Below are 25,149 nucleotides of genomic sequence, written 5' to 3' on the forward strand. Positions count from 1 at the left end.
TATATAGTTGAGTTTTTAACTGTACATTCATTTTTTTTTTTTTTTGATAAAATGCTTTAATCAAGTACAATGGTTAATGTTTTGGACATTGAGGTGAGATATTCAGAACAAATGCATTTTTTTTTTTTTTTTTACACAGTATTGCAAATATCCGATGGGAAAGAAGCAGTTGTGCTTCTGTAGTCCGAGGATGGTTATGTTCTCTTAAAATAAAAACAAAAGAAAACCTTGCAACAGATTGATCACGGACATGATGGACAGTCCATCCAGCCAGCCAATAATAATAAAGCAGCACACTGTGGAACCAATAAAGAACCACACTAACATGAAATAAACTTGGAAGGAATTTCATGTCTTGTTTCTCAGCACTAAAAATTACAATACTGTTATGAGGCAGATAAAAAAAAGAAATTAAATCAGAGTTCATGTGTTGCAAGTACAATATCGTAGGATTAAAAATTAATGCCATGCTTTTTTCCAACACTAGATGAACAAACGGCCCAAAAACTCATTTTTTTGTTGTTGTTCTTATGTTCAAGAAAATTCCAGTCTTTCGTGTTGCATTTGTAAACATCTATTTATTCATAAGCATTTGTAATTAGAAGGGTATGAAGCTTATATTCAGTATGTTATTCTCTTTCCGTAATGCAATTTAGGGTTTCAGTCAAAGCATGACAATTCAATTTCATAAAATTTGGACTTTCTAAATGCTCTCTACTCACTACTTGTACTTTCATTTTTATGTTTTCCAGTAAAAAGGACGGTGTACACACTGCAGTGGATTTTCTTTTTAAAACACTATGCATAACTGTTTTTGATCATTATAAAAATAGTGAGCTGTTGTATCAAGAACAACTTAAAATCTAGTGTTCTCAAATCAACAACATTTCAAAAATAATTGCAAGTTCAATCAACATGACAGAATGATGACAGCAAACGATTGAGGATACAAAACAAAAGCATTCATCCATCTATATGGGAAATACAATTGTACAAGCAATGAACCCCCAGAAAACCCAATCATGTGAGGGAACCCTTCACGAGTACGTCCCTTACAGCAACATTTTATCCTGTACATGTACGCACTTTGTCTATCACTGTACCATTAACCTTAAGTGGCAGTTGTGCAGTTTTTTGGTTTGCAACACCAATTCTCAACCCCGTCACAGACACAACGAAACGATCAAAATGAAAAACAAACAAAACAAAAACAAAGAACAAAACAAGAGACTAGCAAGCACACGAACACAAATAAATCCATCCACTGTTTTGGTATGAACATGTAACAAACAATGACACAGAGAGGCATGTGACTGGACCGGATGAACGGAGACGTCCATCTTGTCCGTCAAATTGACTGACAGCACCTGTGTGTATTGGAAGGGGTGAGGGGGGGAGGGGTTGTTCTGAATGACACACAGTAGTATTCTACATGAAGTCCACACATATCCGACCATTTGGGGACATGGTAAATACTTGGTTTCACTTTTTAGACACATTTTGGCAACCAAAAAAGAATGACATCTTGATATTTCAATTGGTCGGATATGCTGTACACATTGCTATGTCCACATATTAGAGCCTTGATGAGTTGGCAATGACACTAAAAAGCACGTCAAGTTATGACACGTTTGATGCTGCACCCCTTACGTCATGACTCATGAATAGTGGGTCATTCTGTGGTGCTATGGTCCATTGAGAAACCATGGGGGCGGGGCTTGGTGGAGCGAAAAGCGTGCATTAGTTGGACGAAGCGGTGGAACTTAACACTGAATGGAACCATTTTGATTGGTCGCTTCAAAACAGCTTTTTTTTTTTTTTTTTACCTACAGGCTTTGGGGCGAGATCACAGAAAGCCACAAAAGGACCCACTATCCAGCACTTTCACTTGATTAGTATTTCAATTCATTGTACAAATTCAGTGTGAATGATTAATTTCATGAATTTGTAAAAGAAAAAAGGAAAGAGATCCTTTAAAATATTAGGCATTCTTGTTTATTTAATTGCTTTAATGCGGAGGATGCTGGCTGGCAATTTTGGCGAGCGTCTACGGTTCTGAATATTGAGGTTAACGACTGCTCTCTGTAGTATTCGTCTCTTCTGGCCACAAAGCCAGCTGTGGGGGGGCAGTCACATGATCAATGTTCCATCTCCCATCATCCCGCTGGACACAGTTTAAGGGATAGTGGGTCGCTTTGAGGACTTTCAAGGCTGAGTGGGATATGGGCAACATAAGAGTCCTAGAAAGAGGAAAACACAGCACATAAGCCAAAAAAAGAAAAAAAATCTAAATAAAAAAGGAAAGAAAAGAAAAACCACAATGTGCAAAAATCGTTACGAGCTAGGAGAACTAAATGAACTCTGCAAGACACTCTTCACAGGACGCCACAATGACAAGGACACAAGCATGCAGAGAAAGAGAGAGAGAGAGAGAGAGAGAGAGAGAGAGAGAGAGAGAGAGAGAGAGAGAGAGAGAGAGAAGAAAGAAAGAAAGAAAGAAAGAAAGAAAGAAAGAAAGAAAGAAAGAAAGAAAGAAAGAAAGAAAGAAAGAAAGAAAGAAAGAAAGAAAGAAAGAAAGAGAGAAAGAAAGAAAGAAAGAGAGAAAGAAAGAAAGAAAGAAAGAAAGAAAGAAAGAAAGAAAGAGAGAAAGAGAGAAAGAAAGAAAGAAAGAAAGAAAGAGAGAGAGAGAGATGAAATTCTACTTAATGCTCTACAACATGAGGTGAGAGGTTGCTTGGAAACAGGAAGTGGAGAGGCTTCAGTGTGGCAGAGGATAAGGACTGGACATTGGACTCTCTAAAACTCACCACACTGTGAGGACATAACTAAAACTAATTTTGAGAAGGTCCTCAAAGATGTGAAAGAAATGATTGTTATGAGGTATTTTAGATCACACTGGTACTGGATGTTATCGTTGACGCTTCAAGCCAATTCGATTCTCACAGGTACATGAATTTTCAGAATCGTATTATCTGTATTTTGTTTTTGAGCAGGATAGAGAGAAGTTCAGTGTGAGCGTGTGTATAAGATACAAAAGAACATTCTGGACTCACATTGTTGGCTGGGGTCTGTGTCGGTGGTCATCTTGACGTAATTTGACGGGAAAAGGCCAACAGAACCATTCAGCTCTCCTTTCCACCAATCAGGATCCTCTCTGCTCAAAACATTGATGATCTGGCCCTTCCCGAAAGGCAGCTCGTCATCGTTCTGAGCTGTGTAGTCATACATGCCAATCACCTGGCACACTATGGAGGGGAAACAAAATGCACGTGTATAATGTATATATAGTTAAGAGTATTTGGTAGACCACCTTTATTTATCAACCATGACAACATGCAAATGCTATTAAAACAAACTTGTTAATGATGTGTAGGTTCCTTACTACAGCATAGCACTACAACCTAGCTCTGTACTAAATGACATTAGACAACATGCTCAAACTCGACAAACTCAAATACTGCCGTAAACCTTTTAATTATGAGAAGAGCAAGAAAAAAAGAGAAACATTCTGGCAACCAAAAAGAATGACAGAAAGCCACAAAAGGACCCACTATCCAGCACTTTCATTTGATTAGTGTTTCAATTCATTGTACAAATTCAGTGAATGAATGAATTTGAGAAGAATTTGAAAAGAGAACATTTCATCTATGGCAAGAAAAATCACTTTCTTTAAATGTACAACAAGTTCTGTACCTGCATTGGGTGTTGGTAGCTTGGGTGGGTTGGGCTCTGTGGGTGTGGTCTTACTGGTGCTGGGGCTCAATAATTTGACATAATTAGCTGGAAACCAGCCAATCTGACGCTTCTTTCCTCTTGCCTGCAGAGATCAGTAGCAGTGGGCCATTAAAATTAATTTGAAGTAAAAATTTGAATAAAAACGATTTATGAGGAAGAGCGATATCTCACTATCATCAACCATATCATATCAGTCCACATGTACAAATGTAAAAAAAATAACATTCAGTAAATCAAAGTACAAAAAGTAAATGTAACATTATTACAGAGAACCAAATAGCGTCACTTTTATAACTTGATTACATTAAATGTTTTATTAGTAAATGTTTTAAGTAAAAGGTGTGTGTTGCTGTGGTAGAAAGTGTGGGTGCATTTAATAGCATGTCTCCGAGTGTGTTTTTCAGACCTGAAGTTCTCCTTCCCACCATCCTCCTGGGTTTTTCTTGCGAATGAGAATGAGCTGGCCTGGTGCTAGGGTGAGCTGCTCCGCCCCGGTGGCCGTGTAAGGGGCGATCACCTGGGCAATCTCTGAACGCAGATGAAGAACAGGTAAAAGGAGAGAAGAGCTGAAGCATTGGACCGATCTCTAATAAAACGCTGTTATGGTCTAATTTTGGTCTCAGAGGTCAGTTATGAAGGCCACAAAACTGATGCTTAAGTATAATTTTTTTTAGATAAAACTTGAGCACCAGCACTCACCTGGTTTCTTCCCTAAACTTCCTGCTTTCCCAGCAGATCCCAAACCCTAGAAAATAAGTGGAAAGAATGCTATGGTTGTACTGGTCTATTTGGTTTTTGAATACCTTTTTACATGCAATTGTATTTACATAGAAAGTACTGCTTATAAACACTTCAAATTCAAACAATTCAAGTTCTGTTGAACATTCTAAGCCATTACCTCTGAATCTTTAGGTTTGACATAATTTGAAGGGAAGACTCCGGTCTTCCCGCCCACAGTGCCAGTCCACCAGTCTCCTTCTTTCTTTGTGACCGTGATGACATCACCTTGCTGGAAGGTCAAGTCACCCTGCTCACTGCTTTCATATGTATACATGGCCACATACTCTGTGATAGACAAAAATCACACAAAGACTTTCAGATACAAAATTATTAAGATGAGAGAGGAAGTTAGAGATGATCCATCGAGTTGTCGCTGGTATTCTGACCTTCTCCGAGATCCGTGGGTTTGTTTGGAGAGGGGCTGGGTCTCTTAACACTGGGAGGGCTGTCTGAAGAGCCAGACTCAATACTGAAACAGAACCACAGCATTCATTTACTCAACATTACAGTCCGGATGAAACACCTAACCAAGCATTCAACATCACACTCTTTGGAATAAAAGCCAACAGGTACTATACAATGGAGTCTGGATTAAAGTAAATATAATTACAAATATCAATTATCATGAACTTCCCTTTCCATGACTTTTAATTAAATTAAATTTTCCTAAGGTTTTGTGTTTATTAAAAAGCATGACTTTTTGTTTGTTTTGTTTATTGTGCTAAGCTCGAAAAGTAATAAACAATATATATTACAAATACAATTTTATTAAAAAGCTATTATATTTTTCACAGATACATTCACTGAAAACTGAAATAAACATTTTAATAGGCTAATTTAGTGAATTTAGGCATCAATATCGACTGATCCAACTATTCCCTGAAAGAAAAAAAGAAAAGAAAAAAAATCTAATAGTAGCCAATAACCAATATAGTAATGATATAATCGCACAGACACACACCTCATAGATTTCCGGACGGGCCCGGAGATTAGTTTGACGTAAGATTTTGGGAACCAGCCTCTTTGCCCTTGCACCTCTCCAAACCACCACATATCCTGCTGCTCCAGTACGGTGATCACGTCATTTTTGTTAAAGTTCAGGTGATTGTCTTTCTTAGCTCTCCATGGGTACAAAGCCTGTGCCTGCAGACCCTCCACCTTCTCACCCTAGAAACAAGAATGAGAGTTTTCAAAATGAAACCGATAAAAAGATCAGTTTTTCAAAAAGACCCCAGTACCTAACCATAACTACCATCTTAAAGTCCCCCTATTATACTTTTTTGGATATTATCTTTCAAGTAGAGTGAAAAATAGCTGTTTGTGAATAAGTTTCAAAGCTCAAAGCGCACGATAAATGGAGTTATTGTCTCCCAAAAGAAAGAACCGATTCTGAACTGCTGAAATGAGTCGTCAGTAATTCCAGTCTTACTTCCTGCACAAACCCACGTAGGTTTGAAACAAACTTGAATAATGCCAGCCTATGGCCATAGGCTGCTGCGAAGGTCTACTTTGCCCCGCCCTCAAACACTGAAGTTGTAGCTGAGGCCTGGTAGAGTTTGGTTTGTGTTGTCGAGAAGACGCAGTTTTCTGCGCTGTGAAAGCAAATCCACTTAGCATGCACTTCCAAAGGATGAGGACTCGGGGCTCGAATTGATACGATAAAACCGACACCATCGTTATTTTTTTGTATCACTGTGTATACAAGCACTGAGGAAGCCTCTGGAGGGTGTTTTGTTTCCGGCACGTGCTGTAAGCAATAGATAGACCAATCACAACAGACTGGGCCATGTGACCAATCAGAGCAGAGTAGACTCTCTCTGAAAGGAGGGCTTTAGAGAGATCGAATCATTTATTAACTATTTCAGACAATGTTAGAAAATAAATGTAGAATGTATATTATGCATTATGTATATTATGAGAAATTAAAGTGTTTTGATAGGAGACTATTATTGGAGAACTAAACAAAATTAAAAACCTTTAATATAGCATAATAGGGGCACTTAAACAAATGATGAATGCTATGATTCTTTTCATATGCGGCAACAACGCAATAGCCTGAAAGAAAGATGCCTTATATTCTTGAAAATATTGTGCAGGATAGAGCAATTTTGCATCTATACAGATTTGCTCCATAGTAGAAGTTGATAAATTGTAAGAATTTTACTGTAAATTTCCCATTCGTGGAGAGGAGCAGTATTTAAGAGGGAATCTCATATGCGTACCTGGCCGAGCACAGGTGAGGGTGAGGAACCAGAAAGCGTGGCAGGGGTGAAAGCAGAACGCTGTCTGCTCTGCCCCCCACTGGGCACTGACAGGGACGGCTGAGTGGGCTGTGTTGGCCATGCATCCCATCCATCGCTGTCCTGCTTCTCCCCAGCAGAATTAGATGGCCATCTAAAGTCACATGAGCACAGAATAAAAATGGATGCAGATAAAACTCATGCATATTTAAAATACAATATTCTGCCTGAACTGAGAAAAGGTATCTGTAAATATCTTGTCATGGACAAGCTACTTACGTAGTGCTGAAATCTGCCCAGTTACTGGATGTTGAGGAAGAGGAGGTGGTGGGGCATGGAGGGGGAGGGGCGGAGGAGGGCGGGGCTATCGATGCAGGCTCTGTGGAGACCGGCTGTATGGGTGTGGTTGTGGTCGATGAAGAAGCGGATGATATATGGGAACCCAATTTAGGGGTGGAACTAGAAGCAGCGCTAGTCCTCAAACTAAGAGGAACTTCAGACTCTGGAATCTTCTCTGCATAATTGGCAGGGAACCAGCCAGTCTTCCCTTTAATCTCTCCTCCTAGCCATCCAGGTTCACCAGTCTGAGACTCATCCACCTGAAAAGAGAAAGCAAACGAGAGACACAGAATCAGGATGTGAAAGGACACAAAACAATAATCTAAAATAACTGAGAGATGAAAAATCACAGGGAACCACAGGATCTTCATTGTGATATGCATCAGAGATCTGAATACAAACACAAGAATCAGAATACAAAGTGACTGTATGTAATAACAAAATAAAAGACTCAGGAAATTGTATTGCCTTTCTGAGTGAGCTTATGCCATATACAGCAAAGCCTCTGAAATCTGGCAAAAGACTCAACAACAGACACACACACACACACATTATGATCTCTGTACAGGGTGTGTTTTAGCCCAGTGACAGATGAACAATACAGAAACTCATCAAGGACAAAGACAAACTAGAAACAAATGAAAGTGCACGAGGAGCAGAAAACCTCGACTTACCCACTCTCCCTTCACCTTCAGGCAGAGTGAGCAAAGGGAGGACAGAGGCAGGGTCAGAGGTCAGTAAATGTGCACACTAACTGCACACATGCATTCTCTCTTCCACATGAAGAAGAAACAAAATCGCACTCTCTGACAAGCACACATCAGAACATAAACACACACACTCTAGGACGGAAACTCAAGATTTCCCAAGAATGCTATTGATAAGATTTTTCTATTTTCAATTACTGTAAAATATTATAATATAACATAATATAATACAATATTTGGATTAACTGTTGTTTCAAATCATCTATATACACTACCATTCAAAAGTTTGTGGTTGGCAAGATTTTTTTAATCTTTTTTAGTCTCTTATGCTCACCAAGACTGCATTTATGTCATCAAAATACAGCAAAAACAGTAATATTGTGTAACATTACAATTTAAAATAACTGTTTTTGTATTCAATCAAAAATTGAATACATTTTAAAATGTAACTGATGCAAAGCTGAATTTTCAGCATCATTACTCCAGTCTTCAGTGTCACATGATCCTTCCGAAATCATTGCTATATTTTGCTGCTCAAGAAACATTTCTTATTATTATTAATGTTGAAATTATGCTGTTATGCTGCTTATTTTTGTGGAAACCATAATAATTAAAAATGGAAATCTTTCATAACCTTAAAGGTATAGCGGAGGATTTTTTACTTCCGGGTGGATCACCTATACTATTGGTCCCCCTAATTGTCAATCATTCTGGTGAATCAATCAAACTTATTCAAAAAGTGGAGAGGGCGGGTCTTATCTAAAATTCAGAAAGATCCTCCACTATACCTTTAAATGTTTTTACTGTTACTTTTGATCAATTTAATGGCTCCTTGCTGATAAGTATTCATTTCTTAAAAAACAAGTCTTACTGACCCCAACTTTTAAAAGATAGTGTGTCTATCAGAATAATTAAATAATTAAAATGATATCTAATGAGTAGAATAATAATTTGAAACCCTAATACACATTTTGGTATTAAAAAAGTGTGAATACACTTCCTAACAGTTGGCTTACCATCACTATGTCTCCAGGAATGATGGTGATCTCATCGTGGCTGCGGGCCTCAAAGGGATACAGTGCTCTATAGAAGACCACCTTTACCTTCTCCTGATTAAAACCAGACACTGGGATTTTATCTATAACACAAAAACATGAGTTAAGTCGATTTATGCCATTTAGAGTCAGCCTAAAACATCTCAATATTGATAAATAAATAAAAATACAGCTGCAAAACTAATCCAATCCATGTCTGGTTCTACAATCTTCTTTTCCCTCACCTGTCATAGACCAGGGGGAATGAGCCTGTAGTTTTCCCGGTATCGGATGCTGTGTGAAGAGTTTGGAGAGGTTCTCCTGTATTTCGCCTCTGCTGTGGTTCTCCTCTTCACTCACTCGGCTCATCCAGGCCTGAGGCACAGGAGGAGTGGGAGCTTTACCCGGCCCATCGTCTCTCCACGCTGGAGACACACCATCATCTGCCCCTGACAACCTGGAGGAAAGTAAGAGACAAAATGAATGCCTTCTAAAAAAGTTAAAGTGAAGTTTTTCCCGCAAAGAATAGCCACAGAAGAACATAAAAATACCTAGATTCTTGTAATTCTGTGGACTTCCTGTCATGTGACGGCTGGGTGATGTCAGCCTCCAGCTCCTTTTGTTTCTGCCTCTGTTGTTTGTTGTGGATTTCTCTCAGCTCCTGCAATGCATGATGGGATATTGGAGGACAGGTAAGGGGGAATATAGGGGGCAACGGGGCTCTGTTTGCACTCTCTCACATTCAGACACACTCGACACGTTCACAACTGCGCCCTGCAAGTGCTGTCTGGGTCACATAGACTTAGTTTTTTTTATTTTTGACCATCTTACTAAAGTATTGATGTCAAAAGTGTCTACAGTCTATTCCAATCTATTCAAAATTCCCTGCTATCTCTAAACTTTTTAAATATTTAAAAAAGAAAACATAAAACCAATAGCATTTACAATTTGTGTGCTTGAATGTATTATTTATGTAAATGTTTATAATGTTAATAAATGGCAAATGACCCACTGATGTAAAAACTGACTAATAAACATTCATATTTAAAGATTGCATGCATAAATCGTACACTTGCATGGTACATGGTGCAAACTGCATAGCGATTGTGTTCATGATGGCAGGCTGCAATGCCTGCTTGATAACTTCACATGAACCACTGGAGTCACAAGAGAGGAAACATGGAAATCTCAAGAAAAGAGGACTGTTTCAGCTGACCAATGGAAACACTGCTGCTTATGTAATGCCATACCATTCCAACAATAAGCAAGCTCTTTAGAACATCATCAGGATACGGGTAGAGGAGTCAGATATTATAAAAAAAATAAAAAGAAGATTAAAATGACAGATCTATGGATAGCATATACTTTTATGCTCTGGGAAATTGAAGTTACATTTCTGTTCAAGATTTAATGTCACATAAGCACAATTTACATAAATAAGAGCTATTATGGAAAGATCACTGCAAGCGGTTTGGTAATAGACAGACTCTAGAAAAACAGAGAGAGTTAGCCATTCGAGTGCAAAACACACACATACACACACCAAAGCAGTGCCAACGGATGTGAGTGTTTAGATTTCATGAACCAGACGTGCAATTTCGAATGCATTTGTAAATTCACACAGTGAAGTTTGCCTACACTTTAGTCATTTTTTTTTTTTTGGTAATTTTTCCTGGGCAAGTCTATATAGCATTTTCTTGATCACACCAAGACCAATGTAACTAAATGATAAAAAAAAAGAAAAAAAAAAGGAATATGTAAAAAAAGACTTTTGCACTAAAACAACTCATTCATATTATGTCAATTTCTGAAGAATGTTTGAATTCCAGAATGAATTGTTCAGTGTCCAACTTAATAAATAAATTCTGGAAACTTCAAAATGATGTTCTCCTTAAGTGACTAGAATTGTAAAATGACAGTAAAATGTATGTAATAGACTTCAAAGAATGTATCCCTAAAACTGTTGAAGTCCAGGTTCATGCGTAAGGTTGTTTTTGGAATTAACTGACGCACATGGCTTGGAAAAAAAAGCAGCACGATCAAACGTAGGCGTTAATTACGCTGATCTAAAGACCAGCCTCAGATCAGTGTGCAAAAAGGAATAGCTTTCTACCGATACGTGAAGGTTTAGAATAAAATAGCTACAACGCTGCCTTTGATGGGGCTTCTCAAAGGGAGCTGGAGGAGGTGCAGTGAGACACACGAGCAGGGGACACGGTGTAGGGTGAAATCAAAGGTCAGGGGGGAGGGGGAGGGATGACCTGGAAGTAGAAGTGTATATGCTTCAAACAGGCCAGCAGTGCTGCGAGACAGTCCAACAGCACCTCGTCCACAGAGCTCCCTGACTGCAAGAGACACAGAGCCACCCATACCGTCACACCACCATCATCATTGTTATCATCATCAGTGTTTGCACTCTGTACTAATGTGTACTCAGCTCTACCCAATGCAGAGCTTCTTAAAGTTAATAATCATTTTAAGTGTAGAGCGTAAGACAAACGGACTAGACAACATATTAACCAAAGCAGAGCAGCGAAGCCCATTGCTCTGTTAATTAATGCAAGCTACAGGCTTGGGCAAAACAATTCTCCAAACTGATTATATCAGGGCTCGACAATAAAGATAAACCCATGTTACAGGGTCAGTACGAAAGACTTGAGTACGATCAAGCGGAAGATGCGCAAAAAACAGCGAGACGCGATACAATGACCCAAGAGTTCTGTCTAGTGCATGTCCGAACCAAAAAACAAGAGCACATCCTACATATACACACCCTTAAACTCTGCTGTTAACATGACAACTGGCACACATCTTCTTTTCTATTCCCACCAGGGTTTCTTTTTGTGCGATTTACATATACTTAACCATCTGCGTTCATGTAAATATAGCAACTTTGTGTGCATTTGACCATTGAAGCATGTGTGCCAGTCAGCTTTCTGCGTACACGCAGTTACTATTGCACTTAATATATTTTTTAACATTAAACAGCACGTTCGCTTTATTTTCTCACTCATGCATGTTTATTACACTAACGTGTCAATAATTGTATATAGTACAGGGCTTTTTGCAATTAATTGCTGTTAAATGGCTAATTATGCTGTATAGCAAAAAATGCAACATTTTGATTTTGCATTGTGTTCCATGATCGCGTGATCGCAAAAAGATTGGAGGGACTGGTTTTCCAATGGTTCGTTACAGGACTCAAAACCGAGTCCAACATTCGGTGTTTCCTGCGACTGTTATATTTTGTAAACACATTTATTCCTTTTTTAAAGGATTATTTTATATATTAATTGTTATATAGTAATAATTGTTATTAGGTGTTTTTTGTATTATTTTAAGTATTTTAGTCGTCCATAATGAAGATGCGACTGGGGCAAAATCTGAGCAGATAAAATATCCTTATAGTTGAGCCCTGTTGATGGCTTAGTAAAGGGAAGTAGTTTAAGACAAGACACAACTGGAAGTGTGCTACTCTAACTCCCCTTCATAAAGGGCGACAGAGAGCACAGTGCTGTGAGTAGAGGGTAACAGTAAGAGTTTGGTGGTGGTAGTTTTCTGGAAGGTTAACAGCATTTTCAGGTTGTCTACCTGTCGCCCCCTCTCCTCTTCAATTAGTAGCTCCGACTGAAGGTTCTCCATCCTGACAGCGTGGGTCTGATAGAACAGCCCCAAGGACTGTCCCACCATGAAGGATAAAGCGGAACAAGCCAGAACAAAGAGGGCCAGCCAAGTCGTATAAACACGGCGGAGGGGGGGTGGGGTTGAGAGGGATTCAGCCAGGATGAATGGAGGATGATGGGGAAGACGAGGGATGGGGTGACAGAGTGAGTAGCAGGCAGATACAGTGAGGAACAAGAGATTGTGTGATGTTGTGAAAATGCTTCTACTTTCTCTCTCTTTGTCTCACTCTGAATGAAGGCACATTAAGGCAAAATTAAGTGTGTTCTGTTGGTTTTATCATATACATTGTATGTATGTTTGGGTGGAAAGGTCAATAAGATCTCAATATACACTCTCTCTCACTTCCTCTATCATTTGTACAGACAAACACACACACAAGGTCCAAAAGTAACATATTGCCTCTCCAGTCAAAGGTGAGTGCCTTTTCCCCCCAATATTTTTCCTACTGGCCATGAAACAGCTGTTTGCATTTTTAATAAATATATATACACACAACCATTCAAAAGTTTGGGGTCAGTAAGATAAAAAATAAATAAATAATGAATATCTTTATCCTGCAAGGATGCATTAAATTGATCAAAAGTGACAGTAAAGACATTTATAATGTTACTGAAGATTTCGATTTTATTCTATTATATGCTTTTGAACTTTCTATTCATCAAAGAATGCTGGCAAAAATATATATATCATGGTTTATGATAATAATAATAATAAATGTTTCTTGAGCACCAAATCCTTCATTTCTGAACAGAAGACTGGAGTAATGATGCTGAAAATTCAGCTTTGCATCACAGGAATAAATCAGTTTAAAATAGAAAACAATTATTTTTAAATCGTAATCATATTTAACAATATTACTGTTTTTACTGTGGTTTTGATTAAATAAATGCAGCATTGCTGAGCATAATAGAATAAATGTTTAAATGTTTCAAAGACATTTAAACATCTTATACCCCAAAACTTATGAATGGTGGCAATTATATAAAGGTTTCTGTAAACACTTTTAAACAAGTATTATGTCACAGCTCTAATAAACTGGAGAGTTACTCAATTGTATTCATTTTACTTGGATTTTGCACAAACGTTAATTTTGCACCCTGCACACACACAATGCAAAATATAAAAGATAAAAGTATTTAACTTCTAGCACTGACTGTCTGTATGTGTTTTTGTGTGTGTGTGTGTGTGTGTTTAGGTATTTCAGGGCTTCAGTACCTTCAGCTGTGTGTTGAAGGCATCTATCTCCAATAGTTTGGAGCGTGTCTCCTTCTCCACAGCGTCCAGCTGTTCTTTCAGCTGCTGTTTGGTGGATTCCTTCATATCAATGGCCCTCTGAAGACTGGACAGAGAGTCTCCTACAAAGTAGAAATAAACAGACAACTATTAAAGAGCATTTCTGAGATATTAACATCCTCATGAACCATTCTGCCAAAAGCTTTATTCTTCACTCTGTTACACTGATGTAAACAAAAGGACGTTTTAACCATCAATACGATCACCAAAAAAAGCTCAATGTGCAAAATAAATAGTAATATTGTTTAAATAATGCCTAATTCACCAATCTGATTACGTAGCTAATAAGATCATGGCTGTTTTCATTCCTCTGTGACCTAAGATGCTGTTTTTGACAACTGTATTAACAACTGTAGTTTGTAAACTTGTTCCTGTAGTGCCAGATGTGACCAGCCAGCAACTACTTTTACAGATTACAGTGATTATAGTACATTGTTTTCTTAAATATTGCTAAAGCTTTATGTGGGCGTGCTGAGGGCGAGGACTTGGAACACACCTTGATCTGAGTGTCATGAACTTCAAGCAGTTTGCAAAACAAATGTTGGGCTGATCATCAACTTTAATCTCAGCAATTTTGCAGAGAATTTGAAAATGTGAAATAATAATGGTAGAAGAGAGTACCCCAGTTGCCACCATAAACCAGATATGTTTAATTTTCACTGAATCTCTGAAATCCAACAACATACATTTTTTATATAACAGTGACCAAAGAAACATAAGGTCACATGTTTGGGTCCAAACAGTGCATCTGTGCCATCAGCACAAAAACCACACCAAGTACTAATGGCAGCTGTTTACCACTTTAACTAGGTAACAACCCAGGACGAGTAGATCAATTCAACACGTGTTCGTCACTTTAGACCATGTATACTTTACAAGCACACAACGGCCCTAGCATTTGTGTGCTGTGGCTGTATTTTGAAGAGATACAAATGTAAAGCACTTTACTCAAAGAAAGACATACTTGCAAGTGTGACAGTTGGAGAAAAGAAGCAAAGTATGCTTAAGTTAGGCTGAATTGATTGGTTCACAGTCTGGAATACACTTTCACTCCAACTAAATTCCGACGATTGCACCAAAAAGACTAGTCTAGAGTTTTGGATCTTTAAAGCAGTGTTGAGGAAAGTGTTCTTACTGTGCAGACTGTTCTGCTGAACCTGCTTCAGCTGGTCATTCAGACACTGTTTATCAGGAATCAACCGACTCAACCACTGCTGAGACTCCTGATGGATACAAAAGAGAGAGAAATCACAAAATACTCGGATTACGTTAAAAGACTTGTGTACAATGCAACTTAAAACTGATTTCTTGTGTATACGTATACATAAAAAAAAAAAAAGAAGATATCTAGTCTAAAGCTCTTGTCTGCTTATGAGGGGTTTAAATTCCCTCTTCTCTTCCACACACTCACCCAAACTGGAGAGGAGAGACTTTTTCAAATAGAGTGAATGCTGAAAGGACGCTGATGATGCTTTTGAATGAAGCCAAAGAAGGGAGAGATGAGGAAAGAGAGAAAAGGGAAGAAGTGCACACCTGCAGCTGCTGTTGCAGGCTGGTGATCTCTGCAATGCGGAGCTCTCGCGTCTTATTGGTGCTCTCGATCTCGTGTCTCTGAGCCGAGAGACGGAAACGAATGTCCTGCAGTTTTCCATCCAACTGAGACTTCTTATCATTCTAGATAAGAGCCAAAAATAACAACACAAGTCAATCTTTTAAACTCACATGGAGCCCCTAAAATAGATTACAATTCTGTTTGGTGTCACTAATGATACAGCGATCACAAATGACAACTTTAAAATTAGGATACATGATTTTTTTAACTGCTTTATCAATGTGATGACATCTGATAAATGACCAAGCTTGCATATTTAAATCTGTTAAAACATTGAAGTGTAGTGAAGTGTAGTGTACCAGAGCCTCCAGCTCAAACTCGAGTGTTTTCTTGCGTGCTTTGAGCAGGACGATGTTCTCCTGTTCTCGGTTTCTCTGGGTGAGCAGCTCCTGTCTGCGCGATCTCTCCCACTCTAACTGCCGCTGCCGCTCCAGCTCCCGCTTAGCAGCCTTCGCAAACAAAACACACTCAAAGGGTTACAAATGCTGTCGATAGTGCTAAACATTAGGGATGTCCCGATACCACTTTTTCACTTTCGATACCGATACCGATGCCGCAGCTTTGGCTATTTGCCGATACCGATATCAATCCGATATTTTTATTTTATTCTTGAACTAATACTAATAATAATAAAATATAATGGAAGCACTTTGCTCAATTAGCCACATAAAAACATCTCACTCAAATGGGGAACAAATACTTCTCCAGTATATAGTCCACAACAACAGTTGATAATGAAAGACTGCCACCCTTTATTCAAAAGACCTTGAGATATGTTTGGTAACCTGAATGAATTGAAAATTAATTTGCTATATTTCAGATCAATATATTTGTTTCCTTAAAATTTTAATTAACTTTAACTTTATTCTCATCTGAATTATAAATAATTTATTTATTACTTTTAAAAACACATTTGATTTTCTTTTTTATTCAATGTAGAATGTGTAACTTAAAAATAAACAGATTAGTGCTCTGTTTTAGGACAAGAAATGAAAACCAATGCAATGATGAATGTCCAAAAGATGAGATCATTTTTGCTTTTAAACAGCGTGTGTGTGTGTGTGTGTGTGATTTTGGTTGGGTGACAGTTACAGTTTGACAAGAGTTTACAGTTTGACAAAAGCACAATGTTGTGTTTTACACAAATATAAGTAGGCTAAACACTTTTTGCAGTTTTAATGATGTCCTGTATGAAAATGACGGAGTATGTTTTTCTGTTTCCACTGTTCGATCGCGCCCGTGCCTCTTTCTCTCTGACACACACACACACACACTCCAGCATTGCAATCTTGACATCGCAGCCTGTTAATTTTGCTGCGTTCACAACAAACGCGAATAGAGCGTCAAATTTGCGTCTATCGCGTCTAGTTCGATGCTTGAACAGTTTGAATCCATTCGCGCGTCCAAAGCGAATAGGACGCGCCGCGCGCGTATAATGATAAAGTGAGCGTTTGAAGCGATATAGACGCGCGTTCAGAGCTAAGGCGGGGCTACAGATTAGGTGTCCCTAAAGAACCCGCATATGCGCGTATCTAACAGTAACGTTAGTTCCGTATTACATTAATTAATGTGCACGCGAGATTTATTTATTTTTATACCGTGTATTCTCTGTGTAAATCCATGCACCGAACGTACGTTCAGTAAGAATACGTACCGTTCCACCCCTAATGGGTATCGGATCATTGGTATCGGATACATTTTTTTCTCCCCTCCGATATCCGATCTAGCGTTTTGGGCCAGTATCGGCACGATACCGATGCTGTGGATCGGATCGGGACATCCCTACTAAACATGTACTGAATTTTTGAACGCACCTCTCTTCTCTCGATCTCCTTGCGTCTCTCCTCCTCCCTCTGTCGCTCCTGCTCTCTCTGTCTCTCAAGTTGTTTGTCCAGCTCCTGCTGTCTGCGTCTCTCATGCTCCATTCGTTCTCTCTCCTTCCTTTCTTGCTCCTCTTTCTCCAGCGCTGCCAGTCGCTCCTGCTCTTTCCTCTGCAGCTCAAGCAATGCCTGCCGACGTTTCTCCAGCTCCAGGTTCCCACGCTCAAAGTTCTCTCGTTTCTTATCCTCAAATGTGACTGCGGGGAGGAATGGAGAATTTTAAGATATTTACATACAACACTTAAATGTTTCAAAAGACTTTTAGAAATCTTTGACCCCCATTTTACACCTAGCATTAAAATATGTAAATAGCATTAGGATTGGGATCACCGAAACCAGTTTCAGAGGTGGTCATGATAGCTTCTGACCACATTCACTGAAAATGAATACATGCCAATGCAGTTTTGTTAACCATAAACAACTATGCAAGTAATATGTGAAAGGTTGCACTACACATAAAAGATTAACTCTCACTTTGACAGGTTGGGTTGTAAATTTTCCGTCATGCTCTACTTTTAGTATGTCTTCTGATCTGGTCAAATAAAAGAACAATATCTCATGAATTATTCCACTGGACTATACTTGGAATTTCTTCTCCCTAGATCCTCAATCACATCTCTATCAGGGTGCCTTTATTTAGAGGGAGTAACTTTAAAACTTCTTTCGCCCATTTTCTTGACTTCTATTGCCTATTAGCATCACTTTCAGAGGTAATGTTTGTAAAGTAGGTAAAAGCAAACCAGAAACCTGATATTTTATCAGCCAAAATGAGGGAAAGCACTCTAAATTACCCGTCAATATTTTTAAGGTCTTTTAATGGTGGAATATTTACAATTAACGAAACCTCTGTGGCATTTTCCTTTTTTGTCTCGAAAAGTGGTATCAGATCTCACAACACATTGCATTGTTAATGCAATTTAAAGAGCTAAATCCAGTTAGAGACTATCCAGATACAAAATGCACCAATACAAGATACAGGGGTGGTACAGACAATGTCCTAACTGATACAGACAATGTGCAGTGAGACAAATCTCACTGACAAATAGTTTATCAGTGACCTTGGCTTTTGGCTTGCTTAGTTGGGGACATTTAACATTCAACAATATTATTGATCTGCCTTACTTAAGGTGGACGATGAATTTTCTTCTAGAAAAAAACGTTGTTGTATCAATTTCATGTTATCACTGTGAAGCTGCTTTGATACAATCTGTATAGTAAAAAGCGCTATATAAATAAAGGTGACTTGACTTGAGCGAGATGAGTTTCCTTTTGAAAACTGGTCAGTATTTACTCTTATCCCCTGACCTGGAAGTTTTTTATCTGCCTCTTTCTCCTCCTCCTCAGGCTCCTCCTGGGATCGTAGGTCTGTCGAATGGATACTGGTCAAAGACACACCGCTACCAGAACGCACTCTCCTACACAAACAAGAAGGAAATCAAGTGCTTTTACATTTAGAACATTCTTGTGCAACTTGACCTCTAAATGTAACAATTTACACTGTTATGATAAAACTTCTTAACTTTCAAATAAATTAGCAGCTATTTTTCAACTAAAATTGAAGCTGATAAATGGACTACTAAACCTTTGAACAAAATGATAAGTGAAAATGTGAAGTTGTAGATTTGTGCCGTCAGTTGAGTCTCTCACCTGAATGTTGGAGGTATGAGGTCAGGTGTCAGTAAAGGGGGGAGGGGCAGACCAGACATGGCCATGTCAATCAAGTGCATGGCCAGAATAAACTCTTCTGCAGTCAACTTCCCATCCTGATCTATATCTGACAGATTCCTTTACAGAGAAACAAGTAGATGTTAAATGGAGTCAAAACAGCAATTTAATCTTTCCTGTCCACATGTGACCAGATCACCGGAGACAGATGTTAACATCAAGTGTAAACAGGGCCCCGGGCGATACAAAGATCCCAAGAACAGCATGCTAAAATAAGTCGGATGTATTCATATAACAATAACCAGACACCAAATCTTATGTTTACACTGATCCACATTTCAGAACTCTGAGCTTTGTTTGAGTTTTAAATGCGAGACGGAGACACAATATGAAAAATGTGTTGGATCCGCACCAGATGGTGGCCAGCTGAGCCTGTGGTAGACTGGACTGCATTAGAATAGTTCTGGCTTGTGGACCTGAGGCAGAAGAGAAAGAAAGAGAGAGAGAGAGAGAGAGAGAGAGAGAGAGAGAGAGAGAGAGAGAGAGAGAGGAAACAGAAGTGAAAGAGAGAGTTGAGCATGTTGAGTCAGCAGCCTTTGTTTGCTTTAAGCTGTACTAAGTAATCACTGTGACACATCACTAGAGCTTTGAGCTCGTCAAATACATTGAATTAAAAACAAAATTATTATATTCTCTAAAGAAAATATGGACAAAACAGAAGATTATTTAAAAATAGAATTCAAATCAAACCAAGTTTAAAAATTACAAACTATAATAACATTGTTAAATATACAGCTACGTAGCATATAAATTAGATAAATAAATAAGATGTGGGCAAGGCTATTCAGGCTGGTAACAAAGCTGTCTTGATGCCAAAACCCCTCATAGAAGGAGAAAGTTTTCGTTTATACAACTGTGACAATAAGCACTTATCAGGATCAACTAAATGCTGGATAATCAAAAGTATGTGAAGAATGCGTAGTTCACAGTATAGACTCTTTAAAATATGTCCCAGGAGTTTTACATGCCAGTCTGTTATTGTATGGACATCAACGTTACATTTTTACGCTTCTATGACGCTTAAGAAAACGAACTATGATTGGTTGCTTCACATGTCAGTCAGATGGCCTCTGGGCAGTCCTTGGTCAATGAAAGTTGCAATGGAGTCCATCAGTCTGAAGGTCTGGCTACAAGAGCCAAACAACAAAAGTGTTCAATTGCCTAATGCTTGTCATGTGTCTTTCTTTGTGTGACCATACCTGTGAGATAGCCACTCATCATTTTGTCATGGCTGTTGAAGAGTTGGCGGTACTTGAGCCGAGAGGACTGAGGCACGGCCCAGTCAGAGGGCGGAGGAGCTGCTGGAGCACTAGAGAGACAATATTTGTGTTAACATCTATGAAATGTCTGCGAATACAGTGTAAGTGTGTGTGTGTGTGTGTGTGTGTGTGTGTGTGTGTGTGTGTGTGTGTGTATATATATATATATGTGTACCTGGGTGCCTCTACAGACTGGACCTTCTGTAGCTTGATACTGGAACGATTGAACGAAGAGGTTTTGTTGAGTGCAGCCGCTGAGAGAAAGAGAAACACCCATACATTTTCCAGCAAAAGTAAATAAACTGCATGAGCTGGTCTGGGTAGTGTGAGTGTGTATTTACATTACCTGGATGCGTGAATCCACTAATGGGTTGTATCATAGCGGGTGCTCCGTTGGCAAGGGATGGAAGGGGTGGTGTCACCGATGCTACCAGTGGAGGAGACACACCTACTCCTGGCACTCCTGGAGGCAGAGGGGGCAGGGGCATTGGTGGCACTGCTGGCAGGCCTGGCATGGCACCCATACTGGGCATCCCTGCAGATGGCAATCAAAGACATAATTGAATAAAAATTGATTACTTTTTTATAGAATTAAATAGTGGGGCAAATGACATATGCTAATAATGTTGATGTACTGCTAATTTAATTTACTTATAACATTCAATGAGCGACTCTAATTCTTTGAGTGACTGAACCAGGGGTCTGCCATTAGCAGAGAGGTCTTGTCTAATGTAGACATAGACCAGTGGTCAGTTGCATAAACTGCTTAGACTAGTCTTAAAAGTTATTCATCTAAAAAGTTAAACATCAACTGATTGCCCCTTTGTTAACTGCTAGTTGGTCAAAGTAGTTCTTAAAACACAGTCTTAACAAAGTGGCTAAGTTTATGCAACTGGTCCCAAAGCTGGGCAACTTTGGCCCTCAAGATCCACTTTTCTGCAGAGTTTAGCTGACCCTGATCAAACTCAACTGTCTGTAGCTGTCTAGTAACCCTGAAGATCTTAGCTTGTTCAGGTGTGTTTGGTTAGGGTCGAAGCTAAACTCTGTAGGAAAGTCTAGAGTTGATCTAGACTAAATGTTTGCATTTAGCATTCAGTCTTTTCTAATATAGACCTAGTCTACCCAATGATGTCTAATCTAAATCAGTGGTTCGCAACAGAATTAATGTATATATAAATATGTATAATTTCTTGGAGAACATACAGAATGAGAGTAAATTAAATGTAATATATCAACACTTCCACTTTCAGCAGAATTACACCAGAAATATCTTATTGGATGTGGAGGGCCTTTGAATATTTGTGTTGGACAATGGGTGGGCCCTTCAAGTCAAAAAGGTTGAGAACCACTGATATAAATGGTCTTGAACTAGATTTGATATGTCCCAATGTTTTTAAGCCATCAGAATGAGAGCGTTTTTACCAAATGGAGTCTGCGAGGGTATGGAGATGGGCTGCTGCTTCATGGAGGGGGGCAATGAAGGAGGGAGGGGGTGACCCTGCAGCTTCAATTTAATCAGCTTCATTGCGATGGAAAATTCAAGCATGTCCATCTTCCCATCGTTGTTCATGTCGGCCAGAGCCCTGCGAAACATTAGGGTGATTTGTTACATTTTATGATATTTTGCAAATCTTTATTGCATAATTTTGCAATAGTGTAATGTGTGTTATGCTGGTGTTTTGTTTTTGTGTACATGACCCTGTGCACCATCTATATACGAGTATGGTTGTCAAAAGTACTAGTACTTTGCTACCAAGTTGGTACTGAAATTTTAATTTCACGATAATGTGACGATACCAGCCTCTCTGAAGTACCGGTAGTACTGAGTAATGGGTATATTCGCTACCCACTGATAGGAGGCTGTTTTCAAAGGCTCCGATGTGTATCTGTGTAAGCGCTCAGTGATGAGCATCAAAGGTTTCTATTTGATCATTGTAGCCAATCACATACACATCTGTTGAGCACGTGAACGCAATGGCCAATCAGAGATGTTTAAGTAAGAATCCGCTCAACACTTCTTAAAACACCAGAGTTTTTGTTCACCGCACCCATGATTGACAGCTTCAGTGATCAAAAAAGGAGCCATAAACCCATAAACAATTTCAATAAAAGTTTTGTTTTTCATGCTGCAGATTCTGGATTTACAACTGTATTTAAATGACCGATTGTGTCCGGAACCGCAATGATTGACAGTGATAACCACAGCAATAGACAGGATAAAACAATCTTATACTTTATGTCGAAATAGATGTGCATTAAGTCTAAGGGTGTTAATGCAAACTAACAGACCTGCAAATTAATTTGTAAAATAGTTCCAACTATGGTACAAAAATTGGTACAGAGAACCATGGAATTTTTCTGGTATTGGTACCAATTACTGGAATTTTGGTATCGTGACAACCCTATAAACCTGTATTGGCCATGCCTTATGGACAGGCCATATACTGTATGATGAAAGCTGTGGTTTTCTATGGTACCACCTAGAGCTGCACGATTAATCGTTTACAGATCGCGATCTCGATTCAACCCCCCACGCGATCTTAATCCTGCATTTCTACGATTCTGCCAATGATATTCAACGAGATAACACGATAGGGGTGGAACAGATCGCACTAGATTCGGTTCGGCACGCATGTGATTCGAACGGACACAAACACAAAATTGTCAAAATACCGGTCTAAATGACCGTCTCGACAAGTATTCTCTCGTTTATGTCATATGTGAACAGCTGAGAAAGAAACGGATATTTGTCAGGTTTTTTTTCGGTCCGTGCAGTCGGTCTTAAAGTGACAGCACACACTTAAAGCGGGGCTCAGTAACTTCGGGATTTCTTCACTGTATTCTCGCTTTTTGCTCGCAGGTTTCTCTCTAGAGCTCCCCCCACAGCTTCGGAATAGATATTTGACAACACTGTTGTAAAAACTCGTTGGCGATTCTCAGACACCAGAGGCTAGTAGATCAACGACATCAAAGCAGATGGGACATTCTTTAAAACGTCTTCTTCATTCAGGTTCGAACAGTGTGAGGGAGCGCAATAATGACGGCATTTTAGCAGATTTCTTTTGGCCGTAAAGCAGTTGTTTACATCGCGAGACCTGATATCACGCGATACTTCCTGACGCGGCGGCCAACGGCCCGCCGGCTCAAAGTTGCAAGTGCGAATTTTCCGCTCAGGGGCACCAGGGGGGTGCGAAACGACCACCATTCAACCCGAAATAAGTAATATAACCATTCCAATGACTCCGAAGCTGTTCAGTTAAGGTAAAAAAGTTACTTAGTTCACCTTTAATATTATATACTGTTTTCTGTGTCATTTATATAAATAAAACAATAAAATACAGCTTTAACAAAGATCAAACTATATTTAATTTATAGTGACAAAGTGTTATTTTACATTTAAGTTTAATTATTAATTTCTGTACCTGAATATACTTAGACTTTGTAAACTTTGTTATTTAGTATTCATCTCTGCTTGTAATTTGTGTATTTGTTCTTATTTTATTACTGACTGTTCACTTGTTTTAAATAATGTGGGAACTTTATCAGTTAGGCTAGTAGTTTTTAATGTAGTAGCTATCGAGAAACTTCAACTGAGCTTTAAGTAATAAATGAAAAGCAAAGTTATTATAAACTTATCTCAATTTAACACTTATCTTAAACTACAGTATGAGATGGTTAAAAACAAAACTGCTCAATCACAAAGTACCAGCGGCCAGACGAAACAAACGTCTATAAAAGCAACGCTATTCAACGCAACACCATACCCAAAAATGTTGATAGTGTTTCTTGCTAAGAATCTTTAATAGGTCTAGCCTGGCGTAATAACTTTGAATGTTGTCAATGTTTAATTGTCATTTTTTATTTATTTAAATATTACATTCTTTTTGTTTACTGCATTTATTGACTGAAGCAAGAGTATTATGTCTTATTTTCTTTCTATCTTGTTTGGTAACCTAATGTTCAGGATTTGTAGATCTTTAAAATAATAAAGCTTTTCAGAATCGTGATCTTGATTTTAAGCAAACCAAATCGTGATTCTCATTTTAGCCAGAATCGTGCAGCTCTAGTACCACCAGTATTATTATGGTGGTTATCAATGTGTTTTACAAGATAAAAAAACAAAAAACAGATTTAGGTATATTAACCTTGTATTATTTAATGAGATATATAAGATTGTAAGCTGTAAAATATACAAGCATCCCAAAATATTGGAAGCATTGTGATAGTATTTTATTTACTGTAAATTTAATGGGATATTCTTTACAGTGTATGCAAATTATTGAACAGTGGCATGTAGTGGATTGTGAATGTAGTGCTCTGGATTATAAATGAATGTGTTATTTAGGAATTGTACCATATCTGGGCCAGGATGGGCGGAGGTAGACCTGACTGCAGAAAGAAATTCCTTGCCTGGTCACCTACAGAAAAAGAGAAAGAGGAAGGGAAAATAATTAAATGAATATACTTAAATGTATAAATAAATAAACAGTATTATGCATCGTTGTATAAACGAACACAATGGAACAGTTCATGTCAATTTTAATTATTCTAGGTCAATTTTATTATTCTAGTAAAACACTGATAACATAATTAAGAGTTACGTAAGCCTGTTTAAACCATCTTGTCAACAAATATGTTCAGGGTTTATTGACAGCACTTGAGTGACATTGCCCTACGGGGAGAGTGATCTGCCAGCTACAGTTTGAGTAAGAAAAAACAAAGTGTGCTTATGTTATCTAACCAACCAAGCCGACTTCCTGCTCTCATGACAGCCTATACTGATGAACTTGCACACACAAAAAAACAATTTTTTGTTTCTTTTTATACATCGACTATAATGAAAGATTACACCACAACCTTT

The 25,149-nt window shown here is 38.5% G+C and overlaps 1 protein-coding gene across 2 annotated transcripts in view; it reads right to left on the bottom strand.

Moving 5' to 3' along the window:
• itsn1 (intersectin 1 (SH3 domain protein)) overlaps positions 1-25,149 on the bottom strand; it is a 47,081-nt gene that overhangs the window by 9,761 nt on the left and 12,171 nt on the right. The window contains exons 4-29 of one of the 2 annotated variants that reach the window (XM_084396507.1): positions 24,643-24,706; positions 21,711-21,871; positions 20,635-20,823; positions 20,464-20,542; positions 20,229-20,338; positions 19,382-19,445; positions 18,952-19,089; positions 18,610-18,719; positions 17,239-17,501; positions 15,724-15,873; positions 15,346-15,486; positions 14,948-15,035; positions 13,735-13,874; positions 9,387-9,496; positions 9,081-9,292; positions 8,818-8,939; positions 7,769-7,783; positions 7,035-7,354; positions 6,738-6,909; positions 5,477-5,682; positions 4,902-4,984; positions 4,634-4,800; positions 4,435-4,480; positions 4,142-4,263; positions 3,694-3,817; positions 3,054-3,245 (exon numbers count right to left, since the gene is read on the bottom strand). In XM_084396507.1, the coding sequence (XP_084252633.1) occupies positions 3,054-3,245; positions 3,694-3,817; positions 4,142-4,263; positions 4,435-4,480; positions 4,634-4,800; positions 4,902-4,984; positions 5,477-5,682; positions 6,738-6,909; positions 7,035-7,354; positions 7,769-7,783; positions 8,818-8,939; positions 9,081-9,292; positions 9,387-9,496; positions 13,735-13,874; positions 14,948-15,035; positions 15,346-15,486; positions 15,724-15,873; positions 17,239-17,501; positions 18,610-18,719; positions 18,952-19,089; positions 19,382-19,445; positions 20,229-20,338; positions 20,464-20,542; positions 20,635-20,823; positions 21,711-21,871; positions 24,643-24,706 (3,588 nt within the window). The remainder of the gene's footprint in view (positions 1-3,053; positions 3,246-3,693; positions 3,818-4,141; positions 4,264-4,434; positions 4,481-4,633; positions 4,801-4,901; positions 4,985-5,476; positions 5,683-6,737; positions 6,910-7,034; positions 7,355-7,768; positions 7,784-8,817; positions 8,940-9,080; positions 9,293-9,386; positions 9,497-13,734; positions 13,875-14,947; positions 15,036-15,345; positions 15,487-15,723; positions 15,874-17,238; positions 17,502-18,609; positions 18,720-18,951; positions 19,090-19,381; positions 19,446-20,228; positions 20,339-20,463; positions 20,543-20,634; positions 20,824-21,710; positions 21,872-24,642; positions 24,707-25,149) is intronic. The other variant, XM_084396508.1, reaches the window with a different exon arrangement.

The sequence above is a fragment of the Rutilus rutilus genome, assembly GCF_951802725.1.
Source record: "Rutilus rutilus genome assembly, chromosome: 2".
Lineage (NCBI taxonomy): Eukaryota > Metazoa > Chordata > Actinopteri > Cypriniformes > Leuciscidae > Rutilus > Rutilus rutilus.